General features: G+C 42.8%; 1 protein-coding gene across 3 annotated transcripts in view; it reads right to left on the reverse strand.

Moving 5' to 3' along the window:
* The window catches only part of LOC105922822 (NACHT, LRR and PYD domains-containing protein 12-like), a 52,385-nt gene that overhangs the window by 4,498 nt on the left and 27,983 nt on the right, over positions 1-19,904 (reverse strand). For all 3 annotated transcript variants that reach the window (XM_036125333.1, XM_036125334.1, XM_036125332.1), the window contains 2 exons: positions 17,673-17,858; positions 3,385-3,558 (listed from right to left, as the gene is read on the reverse strand). In XM_036125333.1, the coding sequence (XP_035981226.1) occupies positions 3,385-3,558; positions 17,673-17,858 (360 nt within the window). The remainder of the gene's footprint in view (positions 1-3,384; positions 3,559-17,672; positions 17,859-19,904) is intronic.

The following is a 19,904-nucleotide window of genomic DNA, read 5'->3' on the forward strand; positions in this document are numbered from 1 at the left end:
AGAATCGGTGACAAAGGGCAACCTTGGCGGAGTCCCAGTCCCACCGGAAACGAGTCCGACTTACTGCCAGCAATGCGGACCACACTCTGACACCGGTCATACAGAGACCTGACAGCCCTTATTAATGAGCCCGGTATTCCATTCTCCCGGAGTACCCCCCACAGGATCCCTCGGGGGACAAGGTCGAATGCCTTCTCCAGATCCACAAAACACATGTAGACTGGTTGGGCAAACTCCCATGCCCCCTCCAGGATACTGCTGAGGGTGTTCCACGGCCAGGATGAAAACCACACTGCTCTTCCTGAATCTGAGATTCGACTATCCGACGGAACCTCCTTTCCAGAACCCCAGAATATACCTTACCAGGGAGGCTTAAGAGTGATTCCTCTGTAGTTGGAACACACCCTCCGGTCCCTTTTTTGAAATAGGGGGACCACCACCCCAGTCTGCCAATTCAGGGGAACTGCCCCCGATGTCCAAACAATGCTGCAGAGCCGCGTCAACCAACACAGCCCCACAACATCCAGAGCCTTAAAGTACTCAGGGCAAATCTCATCCACCCCTAGGACCTTGCTACCGAGGAGCTTTTTAACAACCTCGGCGACCTCAGCACCAAAGATGGGAGAACCTGACCCAGAGTCCCCAGGCTCTGCTTCCACAATGGAAGACGTGTTGTTGGGATTAAGGTAAGAAGTATTCTGCCCACCGACACACGACGTCGAGGTCAGCAGCACACCACCACCACTATAAACAGTGTTGGTACTGCCCTGCTTCCCCCTCCTGAGACGCCGGATAGTGGACCAGAATCGCTTCGAAGCCGTTTCATCTGATCTGCAGCCGCAGATCAGATGAAACGACAACAAAGTCGATCACTGAACTGCGGCCGAGGGTGCCCTGGTGCCAAGAGCACATGTGGACACCCTTATGCTCGAACATGGTGTTCATGATGGACAATCCATGACGAGCACAGAAGTCCAACACCAGAACACCACTCGAGTTCAGATCAGGTGGGCCATTCCTTCCAACCACGCCCCTCCAGGTCCCTGTGTCATTGCCCACATTGTGTTGAAGTCCCCCAGCAAAACGAGGGAGTCCCCAGGAGGGGCACTCTCCAGTAACCTTTCCAACGACTCCAAAAAGGGTGGGTAATCTGAACTGCTGTTTGGTGCATAAGCACAAACAACAGTCAGAACCCGTCCTCCCAAAAGAATGCGGAGGGAGGCCACCCTCTCGTTCACCGGGGAGAACCCCAACATACAGGCACCGAGATGAGGGGCAACAAGTATACCCACTCCAGCTCGGTGCCTCTCACCAAGGGCAACTCCAGAGTGGAAGAATGTCCAACCCCTCTCAAGGAGACTGGTCCCAGAGCCATGTGTCGAGGTGAGCCCGACTATCTCTAGTCAGAACCTCTCAACCTTGCGCACTAGCTCAGGCTCCTTCCCCACCACAGAGGTGACATTCCACGTCCCAAGAGCCAGCTTCCGCAGCCGAGGATCGGAACGCCAAGGTCCCTGCCCTCTACTGCCACCCATTGTACAATGCACCCTTCCCCTTTGGCCCCTTCGACAGGTGGTGAGCCCATTGGAAGGGGGACCCATTTTACCTCTTCGGGCTGAGTCCAGCTGGGCTCCATGGGCAAAAACCTGGCCACCAGGCGCTCGCCAACGTGCCCCACCTCCAGACCTGACTCCAGAGTGGGGCCCCGGTGGCCCGCTTCCGGGCGAGGGAACACGACGTCCATTTATTGCATTCATCATAAGGGGGTAAGGGACCAGACAAAGAGCAGCCCAGTTATAAACCCTTTTCCAGGCTTTTTGTTTTCAAAAAACTGTGTGCATGTGGATATAAACATCACACAAAAAATATAAAGAAATTATTGTTGTTGGTGTTCAGAAAGCTCAGGATTAGATGATTCAATGTAGGATCAGATCTGTGTGATAGAGAAAGTGAAAAAAGAACAGTAAATAATGAACAATAATTAACCCATGTATGAAAAAAGTATTTGGGCAGGAGAGCGCATATTTATTTAAACATAGTGTTTAAATCATGGAGTGAAATGTCTATGCATACTACGTCTGAACCCCCCAACCGCCCCACCCACCCACCACCACCATCACCCTGGCCACCTGCTTTGGCCTTATTTTTATAGCTCTGGTTACTTGTTGGTTATACTAAATCTGGAAAACTGTTTATCTGGAGAGTAGTATATCAGCAGTCTGCTGCCAGCATTTTTACTCCTGAGCCATCAGTGAGGTCTTTTCAGACTCTGGTTCAGACTCCTTCCTGACATTGTGTGTGTGTCCTCTTTCCAGGTTGCTTCTGAGTTCTGGATTCTGCTCCAGTTCTGTTCCTGGCTCAAGAGTTATTTCCAATAATTCAAGTGGTCTTTTTGGAGTGATGCTCCTGGAAGGCAGCGTTTGGGCTCCGACTCCCCTGGACTCTCCTGTGATGGAACATGGCTCTCCCTCCATCATGCACTTCTGATCAGGTCCACATTATATAAACCAACTGGACTCCCAGAATTTGCTATTTCCTCCCTGGTGGTTTCCACTTCCCCTCAAGTAAGCAAACTTAACCAAACACATTTTCCAGATTTTTTAGCATTTTCATTAACTTATCTGTTCTGTTTGTGAACAGTTGAGGATCCACTCAGTGTCCCTGGTTCCTGACAACATCTTCTCAAACCTATTTCAATAAACCTTTTAATTTCCACCAGTCTCCTGTGTTCTGCATCTGGGTCACAGCTCTTAAAAACAATGACACGCACTAAATGTGCTATTAGCAGTGTCACAATAGTTTCTAACAATATTCACCTCTCAGGTTCATCAGGGTAACTGCTCTCAATCCAAAACATTACTTATCAGGTCAGCTAATATTGACTCAAATATGGATAATTGAAGCCAGAATCGAGTGCTGCAGGCCTGAGTCGTTGCTTGGATTTGTTGTGGCTAAAAACAAACATCCAGTTCACTTGCTGAGCAAGCCAACTAAAATCAAATGAACTTTTTTGGTTCATGGAGCCCAAATCCTTTAGAGTTTGGACTGGATGGGGAAGGCTAGATGGGGGATCTCTTTAATGTGCAGCTGATCCAGATGAGGAGGCAGGTGAGGGCAAAGGTCAACCCTCAAGGTCGTCCAGGGCAGCAACATGTGAAGCCAAAGCAGCTGATTAAATCCAAGGTTAGTTTAGGAGTTGCTGTTGTAGGCAGTAAAGATGGAAACAAAAAGAAACTTTAACTGGGCCAAAGCAGTGATGAAGAAAGCAGACTTCACCATGAAGCTCCTCAGTGTGGATCAGTAGAATATCAGCCAGATGTCTGCAGTTTAGTGTCAACACAACTTTCACATCACAAATATCAGAACTGAAACATGGAGTCTGACCTCAATATCTGTAGTTTGCAGAGGGGATTCTGAAGAAAACCACAGAGATCCTTCACTCCAGCATCTTTCAGGTTGTTGTAGCTCAGGTCCAGTTCTGTCAGATGGGAGGGGTTGGACTTCAGAGCCAAAACCACAGAAGAACAGCTGATCTCTGACAACCTGCAGCTCCATAATCTGAACAAAGAATAAAAAATGTAAGCTGAAGCCAACAGGATGCAGGTTAAAACTGAAATATGAACAAATAAATAATAAAATGTAGAAAATGAATTTCCCTGAATGTAAAAGTCCCAGAAACATGATGAACTGATGTCTGATATTTGATCCAGTAGAACTGATTTAAAGAGTTAAACCCAGCAGAACCAGAACATGCTATCATGACATGTGAAGGTCCAGATCAAGGTTTGTTTCCCAGCAGTAGCGGCTGGTGATGAAGATGTTCTGGGGTTAGAGTTGGATGGATTTATGTATACATAAATCATGGATGGATTTATGTATACATAAATCCATCCATGATCGCTTGCTGCTGCTGGATATTTAAGTCTGATCGCTCTGGCGTCTGTTTAAAATGCTGCTGTCTTCTAGTCTGGGTCACGGTTCTGGTAGAACAGTGGTTCTCAGACCCATAATGTTCTAAACATGGATCATTTAACACTTTCAGCTAGGGGTGGGTATTGCCAAAGAAGTCACGATTCGATTCGAATCACGATTCACATGTCACGATGCAATTCTATCACGATGCATCACGATACTAGAATTATTGCAATGCATTGTGATATTTTCCCTGAACACTGTTCAAGAAAATACAGCCATTACCAGTGGTTGACTGGCTGTGTATGATCTGGATAGTGTCTTCAATTGATACATAACTAAAAGCAACTGAATTCATACATAGCTGTATTTATTGAAACAACTTTTGGAGGTATTGCCATGAAAAAAAATATTACTGTTACTGGACACAAATATTACTATTACTGAAGTGGACACACTGACAGAAAGTGCTTAGGATTTATAAAACTTAAAACAACAAAATATGGATAATTAGTGCCTCACTTTAAACCAATGAAATGAAAACACTCAAATGTATGTGCATGTAAAAGTTGGGGCTAGCTTGCAATTGAATCTTGTTTCTTTAATCGGTGCTTGTGGCGCTGGCCGCAAGGGTGCTTGGAGGGTCCAGGTTTTCTGGACCCTCCAGAAAACATCCATAAACTATAACTAGTACAAAAGACAGCAGCTTCCATCATTACATCATCTTCTTCACACCTGAACATTAACTCCTCTGGCTCCTTGTCACATTCAGTATAAATTAATCCTGTGAACATACAAGGCCAACCACAACCTAGGACAAAGCAGGACACATAACTAACACTATGATCACGTTGTACATTTTAATTTAACACAGATCTCACATTACAATAATCAGTCTCTGCTTTGCCTGTTATTCCACATCAATTAATAATCGCTTGCAGCACCATGGGATAGAGGGTTGGGTAAATATACAAAATGAAGTGTTATGAAGCTTGTAAATGTTTTTGTCTCCAATTGGAAGCAATACCAATTTAAATAAATATGCAAATCTACGAACCGGGGAGTCAAGCTTTTAATAAATGAAATAGGAAGAAGCAACAGGCACACGTCACAACCAACAAAGAAAATATTTAAAGCATCTTTAACCCAAAACACATGTCTGGACAATCAGGACTTTCATCAAGGCCCAACGACTGGCTCAGAACCAGTCGGGGATCATATGTGTGCTCTATAGCTTAGCCTTAAGCTTAGCTCAGTATCACAGGTTAACCAAGCCTCTGATGACACATTTGCTCTGTTCACCAAAGGTTCTGGCCATAACTCCTGCCTTCAAAGCTCAGGAGTATCTCTCAGCAGTAAGCTTCTATCATCTGAACTCAAGGCATGAAGCAGTTCTCTGCTTCATTACTGACATCACCACGGAGGACGAAGCCGCCATGTTGGACACCCCACCAAGCAGATTGTCTTTACAAACTTTTAAATTCTCCCTTTAGCTCGACATCTGTTCCACTGTAGGATCTTTATGGTCCATTACTACTGATTTCTATTACTCATATGTTATTTCAGACTCAGCTGACCAGTAAAAACATAGAAATACAGGTTAACAGGAGCAAAGTCGCTGTACTGTCTGTTCACTGCCTCAACACTGATGTTATAGCAACATGGACAATAGTTCTGCCAATAGAAAGTAAAACACTACAACAAAAATACAATAAGAAGCAACTATTTCTATGAATTCATCTATATCATGGAGTTACATAATATTTGAATTTCTGAGACTGAATTTTGGGGTTTTATTCTCGTTAAACCAGAATCATCAAACTGACAAAAGATAAAGGCTTGAAATATTTCACTCTGTGTGATGAATCTATAACTTTCTCTTTTTCATATGAAAGTCAGAAATGTAACATTTTCACAATAAATTTTATAAGATTGCCCTGCATACTAATTTAAATTATGTTTATTCAGTTTATTTTAGTTTTACTTGTTGCTCAAACTTGTTGAGTTGCTGCTCAATGGCTCTGGACGGCTAAACCTCTGAGTCCAGAGACTTAGAGGCGTAATCCAGGGTATACGTGGGTATACAGCGTATACCCGCCAATTTTTCAGTCAGCATTGCGTACACCCACTTTTAAAGGTATACTATGCAACCAGGGTTGATTTTCCAGCGAGGCTCCCCCCAGAGGGCGAAAGTAAAAGTGCACTGTCATAAAGATGCTCAGCTGTTCTGGTTTCTCTGTCAAGCCAGGCGCGGTTGTTTTGAGCTTAGCAGACAGGCGAACGCAACGAAAAGTAAAAAAAAACGGCAGTACAAACAATGACTAACACAGTGAAAGTATGAACATCAGGGTTTCCCGCAGCGCTGTCTTGGCGAGGCGGCTGCCTCGCCAAACTCACGCTACCGCCTCGCCAACATTCAAAAAAAGAAAAGATAATAATAATAATAATAAAATTAAAACAAAAAATTCCTCGCGGTTCTTTGTTGTTGCTTTCGCGCATGCATATAGTGAATGGCAGGGCAAAAACACATGGAGTTCTCGCCGTAAAGCAAGACCGACTCTCCCGGTCTTGCACGAGACTTCTGAGCATGTCTGTGCGGGCCGAGGTCTCTTGCAATTGCAAGTGCGTTATTTCCCCCACAGACCACCAGGGCGGCCGAGAAAACATTTGTTCGACCTGAAATGACTCATTTAACCATCCAAAATGGTAGGGAACACATTAATTAACTGAAAAATGTTGCATAGTATGCCTTTAAACAGATTCACCAGTCTCCCCATCTGTGTCACAGCACTTTACTGCTCCCCCTCCCCTTTTGTACCGTCACATGGCTCAGCGGCGCCAGCCAATCAGCACACAGGCTACTGTTATGCCATGATGAATAATTGATCTCGGATTGGATTCTGAACAGTGGAAGAGTTTAACAAAGGAATTCCACTCTGGCCGCAACATGACACCCTCAAGGCTTGGACGGCCCCTTCTTCCCAGCAGGAGGTCAGCTGTGACCCCTGCTTGCTATAAAACCTTTCTTCCACAGACAAAGAGCTCTCTTCTTCTGCGACTCTTCTTCTCACCTCCAAACCCTCTGAGGACCAGCACTCAAGGAGAGGGGGGAGCCATGTGACTGAAGGCCTCCAGGAACCATCCATGGGGCCTGGAAGAGGCCGCAAGTTGAGTGAGAATGAGCCTTTCTGAAACTCAGTTCGTCCCTGGCATAGGGAGAAACTGCCAGCCGATTCAAAGATAAGTCTCTCACTTCTGCTTAAAATAGATGCCGAAGTGAAGGAATCACAATTAATCTCAGCGCACCACAGACGAAGCTGGGTCCAGGCAACGCAGAGCTGAAAAGCCGGCACAGAAGCCACCGCCCCATGCCGAGGAGAAATCTGCCTAAATCGTGACTGCAACCGGGGTCAGAGAAGGCGGCAGGGACCAGGCCTCCTAACCCCGACAACGCTGTTAGCTCACGCTACAGAGATAACGCTAGCTCGCCAACAACTTCCCTCCTTCAACGCTTCTCCCGTGAATGGCCAAAGTGGACAAAACTCACACATGAGGCATCAACAGGTTGGGCAGCGAGATGAGGGCTATGTTAAAAGGTTTATTGGGAAACGATTTGTAAACCTTTGTGACCCATGGTGTTTAGAACAAAGGGCTAACCGGTAGTTTGCGCTAGCCAAACTGCTATTAGCCTTGCTAACATCCGGTTTCAGACATTTCAAAATGAGTTAGTTTTAAAGCATAAAGCGCAACTGTTCTGCTCTGCCATCCTTCAATGGTGTTATCTGCCTTATTCCCGCATCAATATGGTATATTAATGCCGGTTTTCAAGGCAATTTTGGCAACTTTATGTTGTAACCTCTTAGCCAACGAGTTGCTGCAGAGACCCCATGCGCCCGGAGGGAGAATCACATTAACAAACTCGGTCGTAAGGGTTTAAATGATTTTACAGGACAAACCGGTCCTCAGAATATTATTTCAACAAATAATGTTTTGTTTAACTTGGGCTTTGCATTGTGAATAGATTGAAATACATGGCAAATGTTTTAACTCCATTCCATGTTTTGTTAATCAGATCTGCAGTGAATCAGGACTCACTGAAGTATTCTGATTATGACCAACCACTTTTGTTTTGTCTTTTGTTTGTTTTTGCTTGTAAATAGTTCCTTAGCTTAGCTTCTTTTTGTCTTCATTTTGCTTAGTAGTTTAGTTAAGTTTCACTAGCCTAGTAGAGAGGATTTATTAATCAAAATATTGTGTTAATTCAGGTAAACAGCATTACATAGTGACATTCTCTGGATGTTCATTTTATTTCTGTTATTAAATTCTTGGACTTGAAAAGAAGTTGTCACTCCTTTTATTCTATGTGTGTGCAGGTTTTGCTGTTAAAAAGATCGCTAGTGCTCGAATTCACCCCTTTCAACCATTGTCTTGATATCAGCTTAAGAGCTGATCATCACCAGACAATACTTAACAGACAGAGAGTTATTTATGAAACATTAAATAACTTTAAACAGTGTATAATTGCACAACACTATGCCTGGCCCACCCACTCAGCTCTCTCTCCACTTCACACAAACAATCATGCTGGATGTCGCTTCTTCTCATTGCCACGACAGAAAGTGTAATTAAGACCATGAAAGAACCCAGTATATTTATTCCATTAAAAAGTGTTTAAGATAAGATAAGATCCAGGCCAGTTCTTACAAAGCCTTGTGAACAATTTGGAGAAATGCTTGTTCTTCCAAGATGAGACCATCAAGGACCTCAGCATCCTTGAGCAGAGTAAATGGCCATCAAAGCCCAGCATGCCCCATGGTAAAGAACAAATTACGCGACTGTGCAAGAAATTTAACTTGTGCATAGAACAAGCCCTGAATGGGATGTGGGACCTACTAGAGGAGCCCAGTACTCAGCCCAAGGATCTAAAACCACTCATGAGCTGCCTTAAAACATTCCCTGTAAGTACAGCAGACGATGAGCGGAACTTTAGCCTAATGAAAAATATAAACTCTGGCAACAGGGCTGTCCAGCTGATCTCAAACATATAAAAAATGATTCATATTCATAATGATTATTCATATCAGTGGCATACTTCCGAGTTTGATCTGAGAAAGTATACAAGGAGCTGGTTGAAGAACCATGGTGCTGCCACTTCTATTTATTCTAAACCGCGCGATGGCAGCGACTGTGTGTTTACATCAACAAAAACTGTTGTAAAACTAGTTGATCAGTTGCCAGCTTTTCCTCTCCGGACAAAAAGCTTCTGACTGTTAACTGCATACCTTTTCACCTGACTAGAGAGTTTACTGTTGTTAGCAATACTGCGGTTTATGTGCCTCCCAGCATTAATACAAAAGACACTATGAGTGTTCTCTATCGGACTATCTCTGAGCTGCAATCTGCACAGACGGAGGGGGTTTTTCATCATTGCTGGGGTTTTTTAACCAGGCCAATTTGAGGACTGTTCTCCATCATTTCAGTCACCACGTAGATTTTGCAACTCGGGGAGAGAACACTCTGGACTTGATTTACACTAATATAAAGATGCATTCAGAGCAGCCCCCCGCCCCCACCTCGGCTCTTCAGACCAACTTTCTGTAATGCTAATTCCTGCATACAAACCCCCGCTAATCAGAGCTAAACCTACAGTGAAGCAGGCGAGGGTGTGGACTGAGGAGGCAATGGAGGCACTCCGGGACTGTTTTGAGTGCTCTGACTGGGACATGTTCAAAGCTGCAGCAACTTATGAGGACAAGATTGACATTGATGAGTACGCCATGACTGTGTCAGCCTACATCAACAAATGCATCAAGGACGTCAGTACCACCAAGATCATCATCACCCGGGCCAACCAACGACCCTGGATTACTGTGGTAATGGGGTGCTCAAGGAGTGTGCAGGTCAGCTGGCTGGTGTCCTCACAGACATTTTTACCACCTCGCTGGACCAAGCCACAGTGCCAACATGCTTTATGTCTGCCTCCGTCATTCCGGTGCCGAAGAAACCTCAAGTCACCTGTTTCAACGACTACCGGGCTGTTGCGCTGACTCCCATCATGATGAATTGCTTTGAAGGCTGGTGAAACAACAGATCGTCTCCAGTCTCCCCCCAACATTCAACCCGTTCCAGTTTGCCTACCGACAGAACCACTCCTCTGAGGACACCATCTCCTCTGCTCTTTACCTGAGCCTGGCACACCTGGAGAAGAAGAACACCTACGTGCGGATGCTGTTCCTGGACTTCAGTTCAGCGTTCAACACCATCATCCCACAGCATCTGGTAGGGGGGGAGTGTTGGCCTAGTGGTTAGAGCAGCACGCTTGCACTCAGAGAAGGATGCAAGTAACCGGTTCGATCCCCAGCGCCTGCACTCTGGGTCCCTGAGCAAGACCCTTAACCCCAGATTCCTCCCCAGGCGTCGCATGTGGCATCCCACTGCTCCCCACGGGGATAGGTTAAAAGCAGAAAACAAATTTTGTTGTAATGTATGTTTCAATGTATATTTCAATGACAATAAAGATGATATTATTATTACTATTACTGAAAACTGGAACATCTGGGCTTCAGCACACCCCTTCGCAACTGGCTGCTAGACTTCCTCACCAACAGACCTCAGTTGGTCCGGGTCAGACAGAACACCTCTGATGTCATCACTGTTAGAAAAATGTGAATGTAATAATTTTATTTCTATCTAGTTACAGGTATTTGGTTTGTTTTAAGAGTTTGCTTAGCCAATAACATCAGTGACCCCCTCACAACCCCACCATTGACTGTTCTCCCTGCTGCCCTCTGGGAAGATGTTCCGCAGCATCCGCTGCAGGTCCACCAGGCTCTGCAAAAGCTTTTTCCCTGTTGCCATCAGACTGTTGAACTTTAAACTGGACTCCACATCATAATCGCATCCATATTTGGCACTACCAACATTGCTGAACTTTTATCATCCATTCAAACAGTAAACAACTCAACATTTACTGCAATTTTGCACATATTATTTGCACTGCACCGTACGTTTCTACACAAATGCCTTTTTGCACCATTATTTTAGGCAAGGCAAGGCAAGGCAAATTTATTTATATAGCACAATTCAGTACAGAGACAATGCAAAGTGCTTTACATGATTAAAATATAGGAAAATAAAACAGAATAAAAGCAAGTAGGGATAGTGTAGAAACAAAAAAGAACATTTGAAAACAGTAAAGCATTTTAACTTGAACATTCAAAGGCAATTCTAAACAAATGTGTTTTTAATCTCGATTTAAAGGAACTCAGGCTTTCTGCACCTTTACAGTTTTCTGGAAGTTTGTTCCAGATAAGTGGAGCATAGGAACTAAATGCTGCTTCTCCTTGTTTAGTTCTGGTTCTAGGTATGCAGAGAAGGCTGGAGCCAGAAGACCTTAGTGGTCTGGAGGGTTTATACGCTGATAACAAGTCTGTGATGTATTTAGGTGCTAAGCCATTTAGAGATTTATAGACTAACAGAAGTATTTTAAAGTCTATTCTCTGAGATACAGGGAGCCAGTGTAAGGACTTTAGAACTGGGGTTATGTGCTCTACTTTCTTAGTCTTAGTGAGGACGCGGGCAGCAGCGTTCTGGATCAGCTGCAGCTGTCTGATCAACTTTTTAGGCAGACCTGTGAAAACACCGTTGCAGTAATCAATTCTACTAAATATAAACGCATGGATTAGTTTTTCCAGATCCTGCTGAGACATCAGTCCTTTAATCCTAGAAATGTTCTTCAGGTGATAGAAAGCCGACCTTGTAATTGTCTTTAGATGTTTTTGGAGGTTCAGGTCTGAGTCCATCACTACTCCCAGATTTCGGGCCTGATTTTTAGCTGAAGCAGCTGGAGCTGTGTGCTAACTTTTGATCTCTCCTCTATTGGTCCAAATATTATTACCTCTGTTTTGTTTTTGTTCAACTGAAGAAAATTTTGACACATCCATGCATTGATTTCTTCTAGGCATTTACTCAGTGCTTGAACTGGTTTATAGTCACCTGGTGACATGGTGATGTAGAGCTGTGTGTCGTCTGCATAGTTATGGTAGCTGATGTTGTTATTTTTTATTATCTGGGCTAGAGGGAGCATGTAGATATTGAATAGGAGGGGACCCAGGATGGACCCTTGGGGAACCCCACATGTGATTTTTGTAATCTTCGATGTAAGGTTACCTACTGATACAAAAAAGTCCCTGTCCTTTAAGTAGGATTTAAACCAGTGGAGAGCTGTAGCAGAGAGGCCGACCCAGTTCTCCAGGTGCTCTAACAGAATGGAGTGATCGACAGTATCAAATGCTGCACTGAGGTCCAATAGAACCAGCACGGTGGTTCTTCCACAGTCTGTATTTATATGGATGTCATTAAAAACCTTGATAAGGGCGGTCTCTGTACTGTGGTGAGCACGGAAACCTGACTGGAATACGTCAAAGCGGCTGGTCGTTGTTAAGAAGGTGTTTAATTGTTGAAATACAGCTTTTTCAATAATCTTACTGATAAAGGGGAGGTTTGAGATGGGCCTGTAGTTCTGGAGTAGAAGTTTGTCTAAATTGTTCTTTTTCAGCAGTGGTTTGATAATTGCTGTTTTTAGGGACTGGGGGAAAACACCTGACAGGAGGGACGTGTTTATTATCTGGGTCAAATCAGACGCTATGCCAGGTAAAACTTTTTTAAAGAAAGCTGTGGGGAGAACATCAAGGCAGCTGGAGGAGGAACTTAGCTGCTGAATGATCTGCTCTAAGCTTTTGTGGTTTATTTCGCTGAAATGGGACATTTTGTCAGAAATAGTTCCAGCTGAATAAAGCATTGGTTCTGGTGTTGATATGGTAGTACAAAGTGATCCTCTAATTTTTAGGATTTTTTCAGCAAAGAAGTTATGTGCTCTACTTTCTTAGTCTTAGTGAGGACGCGGGCAGCAGCGTTCTGGATCAGCTGCAGCTGTCTGATCAACTTTTTAGGCAGACCTGTGAAAACACCGTTGCAGTAATCAATTCTACTAAATATAAACGCATGGATTAGTTTTTCCAGATCCTGCTGAGACATCAGTCCTTTAATCCTAGAAATGTTCTTCAGGTGATAGAAAGCCGACCTTGTAATTGTCTTTAGATGTTTTTGGAGGTTCAGGTCTGAGTCCATCACTACTCCCAGATTTCGGGCCTGATTTTTAGCTGAAGCAGCTGGTGCTGGAAATAGTTCCAGCTGAATAAAGCATTGGTTCTGGTGTTGATATGGTAGTACAAAGTGATCCTCTAATTTTTAGGATTTTTTCAGCAAAGAAGTTAGCAAATTCGTTGCAGGCCCTGGTGGAGTGGAGTTCGGAAGTCACGGACACAGGAGGATTTGTTAGCCTGTCAACTGTGGAAAATAAGACACGAGCATTATTAATGTTTTTCTTGATGATCTCAGAGAAGAAAGATTCCCTAGCATTTTTCAGTTGTAAGTTATATCTGTAAAGTCTCTCTTTATAGATGTCATAGTGAACCTGGAGTCTATTCTTTCTCCACCTGCGTTCAGCTTTACGACATTCCCTTTTTTCACTTCTAACTGATGGAGCATTTCTCCAAGGAGATTTTTTCTTCCCGGAAAAAAACTTCACTTTGACTGGAGCAATGCAGTTAATGATGTCTGAGACTTTAGACTGAAAGTTATCTACTAGCTCATCTACTGAGTTGCAGCCCAAGGTTGAAGTATCAGAGTAAGCTTGAATAAAATTTTCTGTGGCATTGTCCTTAAAGGTGCGTTTTCTTACGATGTCCCTTTGGCTAAATGAGTCACTGGAAATTATGCTTTCAAAGGTAACAGAAAAGTGATCAGATAGGGCAACATCAGTTACATTGACCTGTGAAATCTTTAGACCTTTAGTGATGATCAAGTCTAAAATATGTCCCTGTTTGTGTGTTGGCTGTTTAACGTGTTGACTTAAACCAAAGTTTCTAAGTGTGTCACACAGTTCTTTTGCACTTCTGTCTTCAGGGTTGTCAACGTGAAAGTTGAAGTCTCCAACAATAATTAAACAGTCATAATCAACACATATCACAGACAGCAGGTCACTAAAATCATTAAAAAAGTTTGTTGTGGACTTAGGAGGCCTGTACACATTCAGAAACATAGTTCGTACCGGGCCCTTTACCTGGAGAGCCAAATGTTCAAAAGAGTCAAATTGTCCTAAAAACACCTTTTTACACTTTAGTGAATCATTAAACAATGTTGCTACTCCTCCACCTTTCCTTTGCTGTCTGCTCTCACAAAGAAAATTGTAGTTTGGAGGAGTCGACTCCATCAGTATAGCTGCTTCACTAAATTCATGCAGCCATGTTTCTGTTAAAAACATTACATCAAGATTATTGTCAATAATGAAGTCATTAATTAAAAGGGATTTTCCTGACAGAGATCTAATATTTAATAAACCCAGTTTATATGACTTAGTGGTTGATGATGTCTCTGTGACAGGTTGCATCTGACAGTTTATGATTTTTAAGTATTTGTTCCTGTTTATCCTTTTGTTTTTCTTATTTCTGCCACGTATTATCACAGATATTCCATAATCTCCGGCGAAAGGCCCCGGCTGATGCTGGGAACTCTCATGTCTGATAAACGTGTGGCCAGGGCCCAATCTGTATCACAGCGAAGTAATTTGGAGTTCCTCGGTACCAGAGTGTTCTGTGATACGTGGAGGAGGAGGATCTGAGGCTCTCAGGCCTTTGGAGAATCCTGGTTTATTCACAGCAGAATGGCTATGTGGAGAGGATGTCATCTGTAGGCCAATCTTAAATACTTTGTTCATGTTATGAGAAAATTCCAGAAAAGGAACTTCTGGGCTTTGTGGAGAAGAAGGGGATGGCCATGTTTATCTTGGCTTGTTCGGGCTGCACTGGGCTTATCATTTGTTTTGGCACTGGATGTTCTTTGTTTTGGAACAAAGCTGATGACGCATGGTTCACAGAATAGAAGATGTTTGAAATCAGCCGTTTTGCACCTGACCTATTTAGAGAGAAACGATCTCTGTTGAACAGATGTCTTCTTTCCCAAAATATGTTAAAGTTGTCTATGAAGGTTACAGTTGTTTCTTTGCATGTTTTTTCCAGCCATTTGTTTAGCATCAGAATTCTGGAAAAAATCTCGTCTCCGCAGTTAGCGGGTGGGTAAGGCCCGCTAAGAAGAACCTTGACATTCAGGCCATCAACAAGTTTCAACAAACGAATGTAATCCTCTTTTAATACTTCTGATTTTCTTATATGGTTGACGTCCTTCAGGGCTTCAGCTTGTATTATGAGGTTTTCCAAGGTCGGCCGTTTTCTCAAGATCCTTGGAAGGTCTGTCTGAAGGATGTCTGTTAAATCAGACACCAGGCCACAGTTCATATCGTTATAAATCAACACCTCTGTGTTTTTCTTGTTACAGAAGTGTTTAATCCCCCTTACAGAACCATTGCATAATATCAGGGTCCTTGGCCCTGTGGCATGTCTTTTCTCTGATGTCTTAGAACGAAAATCGTTGACATACCTCTGGTTTTTGTCCTCCTGGGTCACATTTTGGAGCGGAGCAAATCTGTTTCGTAAAGGAATTCCAGCATTTCCAGCAGGTTTACTCCTATCATTTGTTGTGGGAACAGCCCGCTGTTGTTTCACTTGTCCTGGGACATCTCTCTGTAGTCTCGGCCAGTTTTCTTTGTCTAGGCGTGGGGTTCGTTGGTCCTTTGGTCTTGCACCCAGAGTGGTCCAGGGATTCTCATTTTCCTCAGGGAACTGTTTGTTCGCTGAGTCGCTGGGCTGGTGGTCACCGCTCGGAATCACGGGCAGGGTCGTATCATTTCCATTCGCGGCGTTTACATCATAATTCACTTCAAGTCGACAGATTTTCAGTTCCATAACAGCTATCTTCTGTAAAAGCTTGTCAAAGTCCATTGTGTTGAAGGAAGGCATCTTTTCAAAATCCAAATCAAAAAATAAGTAAAAGAAAATAAAAAGAAAATAAATAAATAAAAACTAAATCCAACTTTCTGTGGTTTAGGTTAAGAGATAAAAAGGAGATAAAAAGTAAAAGGCAGGAAAATGCAAGCAAGCAGAGAGCAGAGAAAAAAGCGTCCGAACAGGCTGAGAGGCAGATAGGAAAAGCATATAAACGATGGTTGAACATACTTCTGCACACTGTTTTTTGCAAACTGTTTTTCATGTGAATTTTTACATTTGATCACTGCTGCACTTTATATTGTAATGTTGTTTTATTCCACCTGCAATCTCTTTACACTCCTGCAGAAAGCAGGTCTGTCTTATATACTAATATAGTATCTAATATACTGTGGTATCAGCAAAGGTTACTGGGTTCAGAGAGTATATTACAGTTGTAAATGCATATCCATCCATCCATCCATCTTCTGACTCGCTTTATCCCTCATGGGGTCGACAGGGGTGCTGGTGCCTATCTCCAGTGTTCAATGAGCGAGAGGCAGGGTTCACTCTGAACAGGTCGCCAGTCTGTCGCAGTGTAAATGTTTTTTTTATGTAATTATTTTTATTACATATTGTTTTATTGAATAATTTGAATGATGATTTTGAATGATTTTACTTTTAAGTAGACTGCCTGTGTGATCAGTAATACCTAACAAACTATGTGAGAATAAGCAAACACTACTGAGGGGCAAACTAAATAGAGCAGTCTTTCATGTGATTGTTTCTTAAACAGGGCATTTTTCTGGCCTGCGTTAAAAAAGGGCAAAAACAGTGAGTATACCCATTTCTCCAGGGATCACTACACCACTACAGAGACCGTCTGCTGCAGTAGATTTTTTTACTTTTTAATATTGTGGTGAAGTTTTAATACCCACACTGCTGGGTCCTGACACGTTGAGTTTGTTCCGGTTTTGTCTGACTAAGCTGTCAGATTGAAGAGGACTGTTCCTCTCTGACCCGGCCCAACAGAACAGCAGCTTCAGGACAAAGCTGAGGTGGTGGAACCTAGTGGCTCCATCGGTTTTATTTATTTTACATTTTCTGTCTTTGTTCTTCTCAAACAGTAATTTTTTTTAGATATTACTATTTTATTATTTTTATTTAACTTATCATCTTAGTCTGTATGTGATCCTAGCACTACTCGTCTATCCTATCTTGTCATCTGAACCGTTCCAGAATCAAACTGAAACCTCTCCATCATTAATTCACATCATTTGACCTATTCTCCAAAACATTTTAAGTGTGAACTGAAATTATCCATCCATCAATTTTCAAACACGCTTATGCTTTGTGGGGTCGTGAGGGGTGCTGGTGCCTATTTCCAGCTGTCAATGGGTGAGAGGCAGGGTTCACCCTGGACAGTTCGGCAGTCTATCGCAGGGCAACACAGAGACAGACAGGACAAACAACCATTCATGCACACACTCACACATAAAGAGAATTAACCCAACAGTCATGTTTTTGGACCGTGGGGGGAAGCCAGAGTACCCAGAGAGAACCCATGCATACACAGGGTGAACATGCAGACTCCATGCAGAAAGACCCAGGGCAAGGATAGGACTTGAACCCAGGACCTTCTACTACATGGCAACAGCGCTACCCACTGTACCACTGTGCAGCCCATCCGAAAACAAGGGGGGAAATATGAGTTTTTAGTACCAGGGCAATTTTGGTTCATGACTAAAACCTTTGAACATATCAGAAAAAAAAATAAATGATTTACAAGGCAAAACATTTGGACAGCTGTTTGGCTGTAAAGAAAATATGTAAAAAAAATATTGATTAAATAAGTTTTAAAGTAGTGAAGATTAAACCAACCTCAGCTTCTTTACTTTACAGACTGGAGTCTCCAGGATCTCACAGAGATGCTGCATTCCAGAGTCTGCAAAGGTTCTCCCTCCATGGATCTCATCTATTTCCAGTTCAGTCAGATGGGAGGGGTTGGACTTCAGAGCTGAGGCCACAGCTTCACATTCAGTCAGTGAGAGAATACAGCCTACTAGTCTGTGGAGAAACAATAACATCCGTTAGTTAAATCAGACTGATAAACACTGATAAACAGACTAAAATATGATGACTTATCAGTGATATCATCATCAGATGAACATCTGCTCTTCACATCAATGTCCTGTTTGACCCACACAGAGAATCTTTTCAGTCTCTTCAGGTCTTGGTTCTACTGCAGAGCTGCTGAGTCTTTGGTTTGGTAAAAAGCTTCTAAATATATCTGGATGTCCATGTTAGTATTTGGCCGTCTCCTGTATGTAAATTATCACCAGATTATCTCTAGACATTTTCAGTCTAGTGTTAATATTAATAAGGGTCTGCTCCTGATTATTTCTGAAGGCCCGTCTCACCTCGGTTTAAGATTTGACAGTAAAGGAGAAACAATGATCAGAGGCAAACATTTAAAATATGCATATTTAAAGAAGAAGTCCGGTCAACAAGCAAAAATCAGGGGATCATTAGCTATACCTAAAACTAATACGTTTGTGGTTATTTAATGAATTTAGCGTTAATCAATAAGAAAAAAAGGATAAATTGTCGTCTGGACCACTGTGTATGGCCCAAATACTGGCCATTACTGCCCAAATGTGGGCAGTAATGGCCTGACATCACATCCTGTGACATGGATAAGCGGAGAGCCGATGGCAGTTCACCGCGCTTTACTAGCAAACTCAATAGGAACTGTCGTACACAGCTGCGATCAGGAACAATTATTTCGGATTTCCAGATTAATTCACCACTGAAATTCGCGAAAGCTAGAGTTGATGCAACAATGCTCACGTGCATGGCAGTTGGATGTTCCAATACATCGGGTAAAAGTGGAAAAAACATTTGTTTTTTCACCTTTCCAAGTCATGATCCACCATGGGCTGTTTTGCTGGATTACCTACTTGAAGAAAGGATTTTCCATCATGCTTCTGGCCAGAGATAAAACATGTTGTCTGTGTCATGGCAGAGTTTTGACTTAGCTTTCTGTTTAATATTATATTTCAGTTTTCATCTCTTTTAGGTTGTAATTATGATTTGACCTTTATTTCTGTTAGTCTTGGCTCCTCCCTTCCCCTCACTTAAGCTTTCCCTTCACCCCCTTTGCAGTCAGTCACACCTGTTGGTAATTATTCAGTCAGATGCATTTCACCTGCTAGTCTCCCTATTTAAGCCTCCCTCTGTCTCACTCTTGTGCCGGGAGTTGGCTGTGGACAGCGGCAGGTGTGCGAGATTGGAGAATGCGGATTTCTAAGAGTGGAAGAGTTTAAGCGATTTCTGGCGAGTAAAAAGTCAAGTTCTAAGGCGGTTTTGGCATAATCTGGACTGTGAGTAGATTAAGATGGCTAGTTGTAGTGGGGGATGTTCAGAAGATGAAAATATGGATACAGGTTGGGCGTTAGTAGAAAATAGAAAAGGGGGAGGAGGGAGAGACAAGAGTAAAAAAGGACTAAATATAGGTAAAAGATCTTTGGAAGATGAGGAAGAAAGTGTTGAGGTGAGGAAGAAAAAAATGATGGAAGAATTCAAGGTTATATTAAAATTTAAAAAAGGACAAGATATGATTGGGGTGAGTCCGATCAATTTATCAAATGGACTAAAGAAAGTTGTCGGAGATATGAAAATGGCTAAAGTTTTAAGGGATGGGAGCCTTCTTATAATCTGTAAGAATGCTGAACAAAAGAATAAGGCATTAAAACTCCAAGTAGTGTGTAAAAAAGAAGTGGTGGAAAGGAAGGTAGTGGGGGAAGAAAGAGGAACAAAAGGAGTAATATCAGGGATCCCGATAGGAGAAAACTTGGAAGAACTAAAGAGAATAATAAAAGGAGGAGAGATTTCAGACATAAAACGATTACAGGCTTTTAGAAATGGGGAAAGAGTGGATAGTACATCTGTGTTACTGGAATTCAAAGATGAAGTTAAACCTGATAAAGTGATGATTGGATACATGAGTTTCAGTGTAAGAACTTATATTCCACCACCTCTCAGGTGCTATAAGTGCCAAAGATATGGTCACATTGCAAATGTATGTAGAGGAAAATAAAGGTGTGGTAGATG

Source organism: Fundulus heteroclitus, chromosome 21 (assembly GCF_011125445.2).
Source record: "Fundulus heteroclitus isolate FHET01 chromosome 21, MU-UCD_Fhet_4.1, whole genome shotgun sequence".
In the NCBI taxonomy this organism is placed as follows: Eukaryota; Metazoa; Chordata; class Actinopteri; order Cyprinodontiformes; family Fundulidae; genus Fundulus; species Fundulus heteroclitus.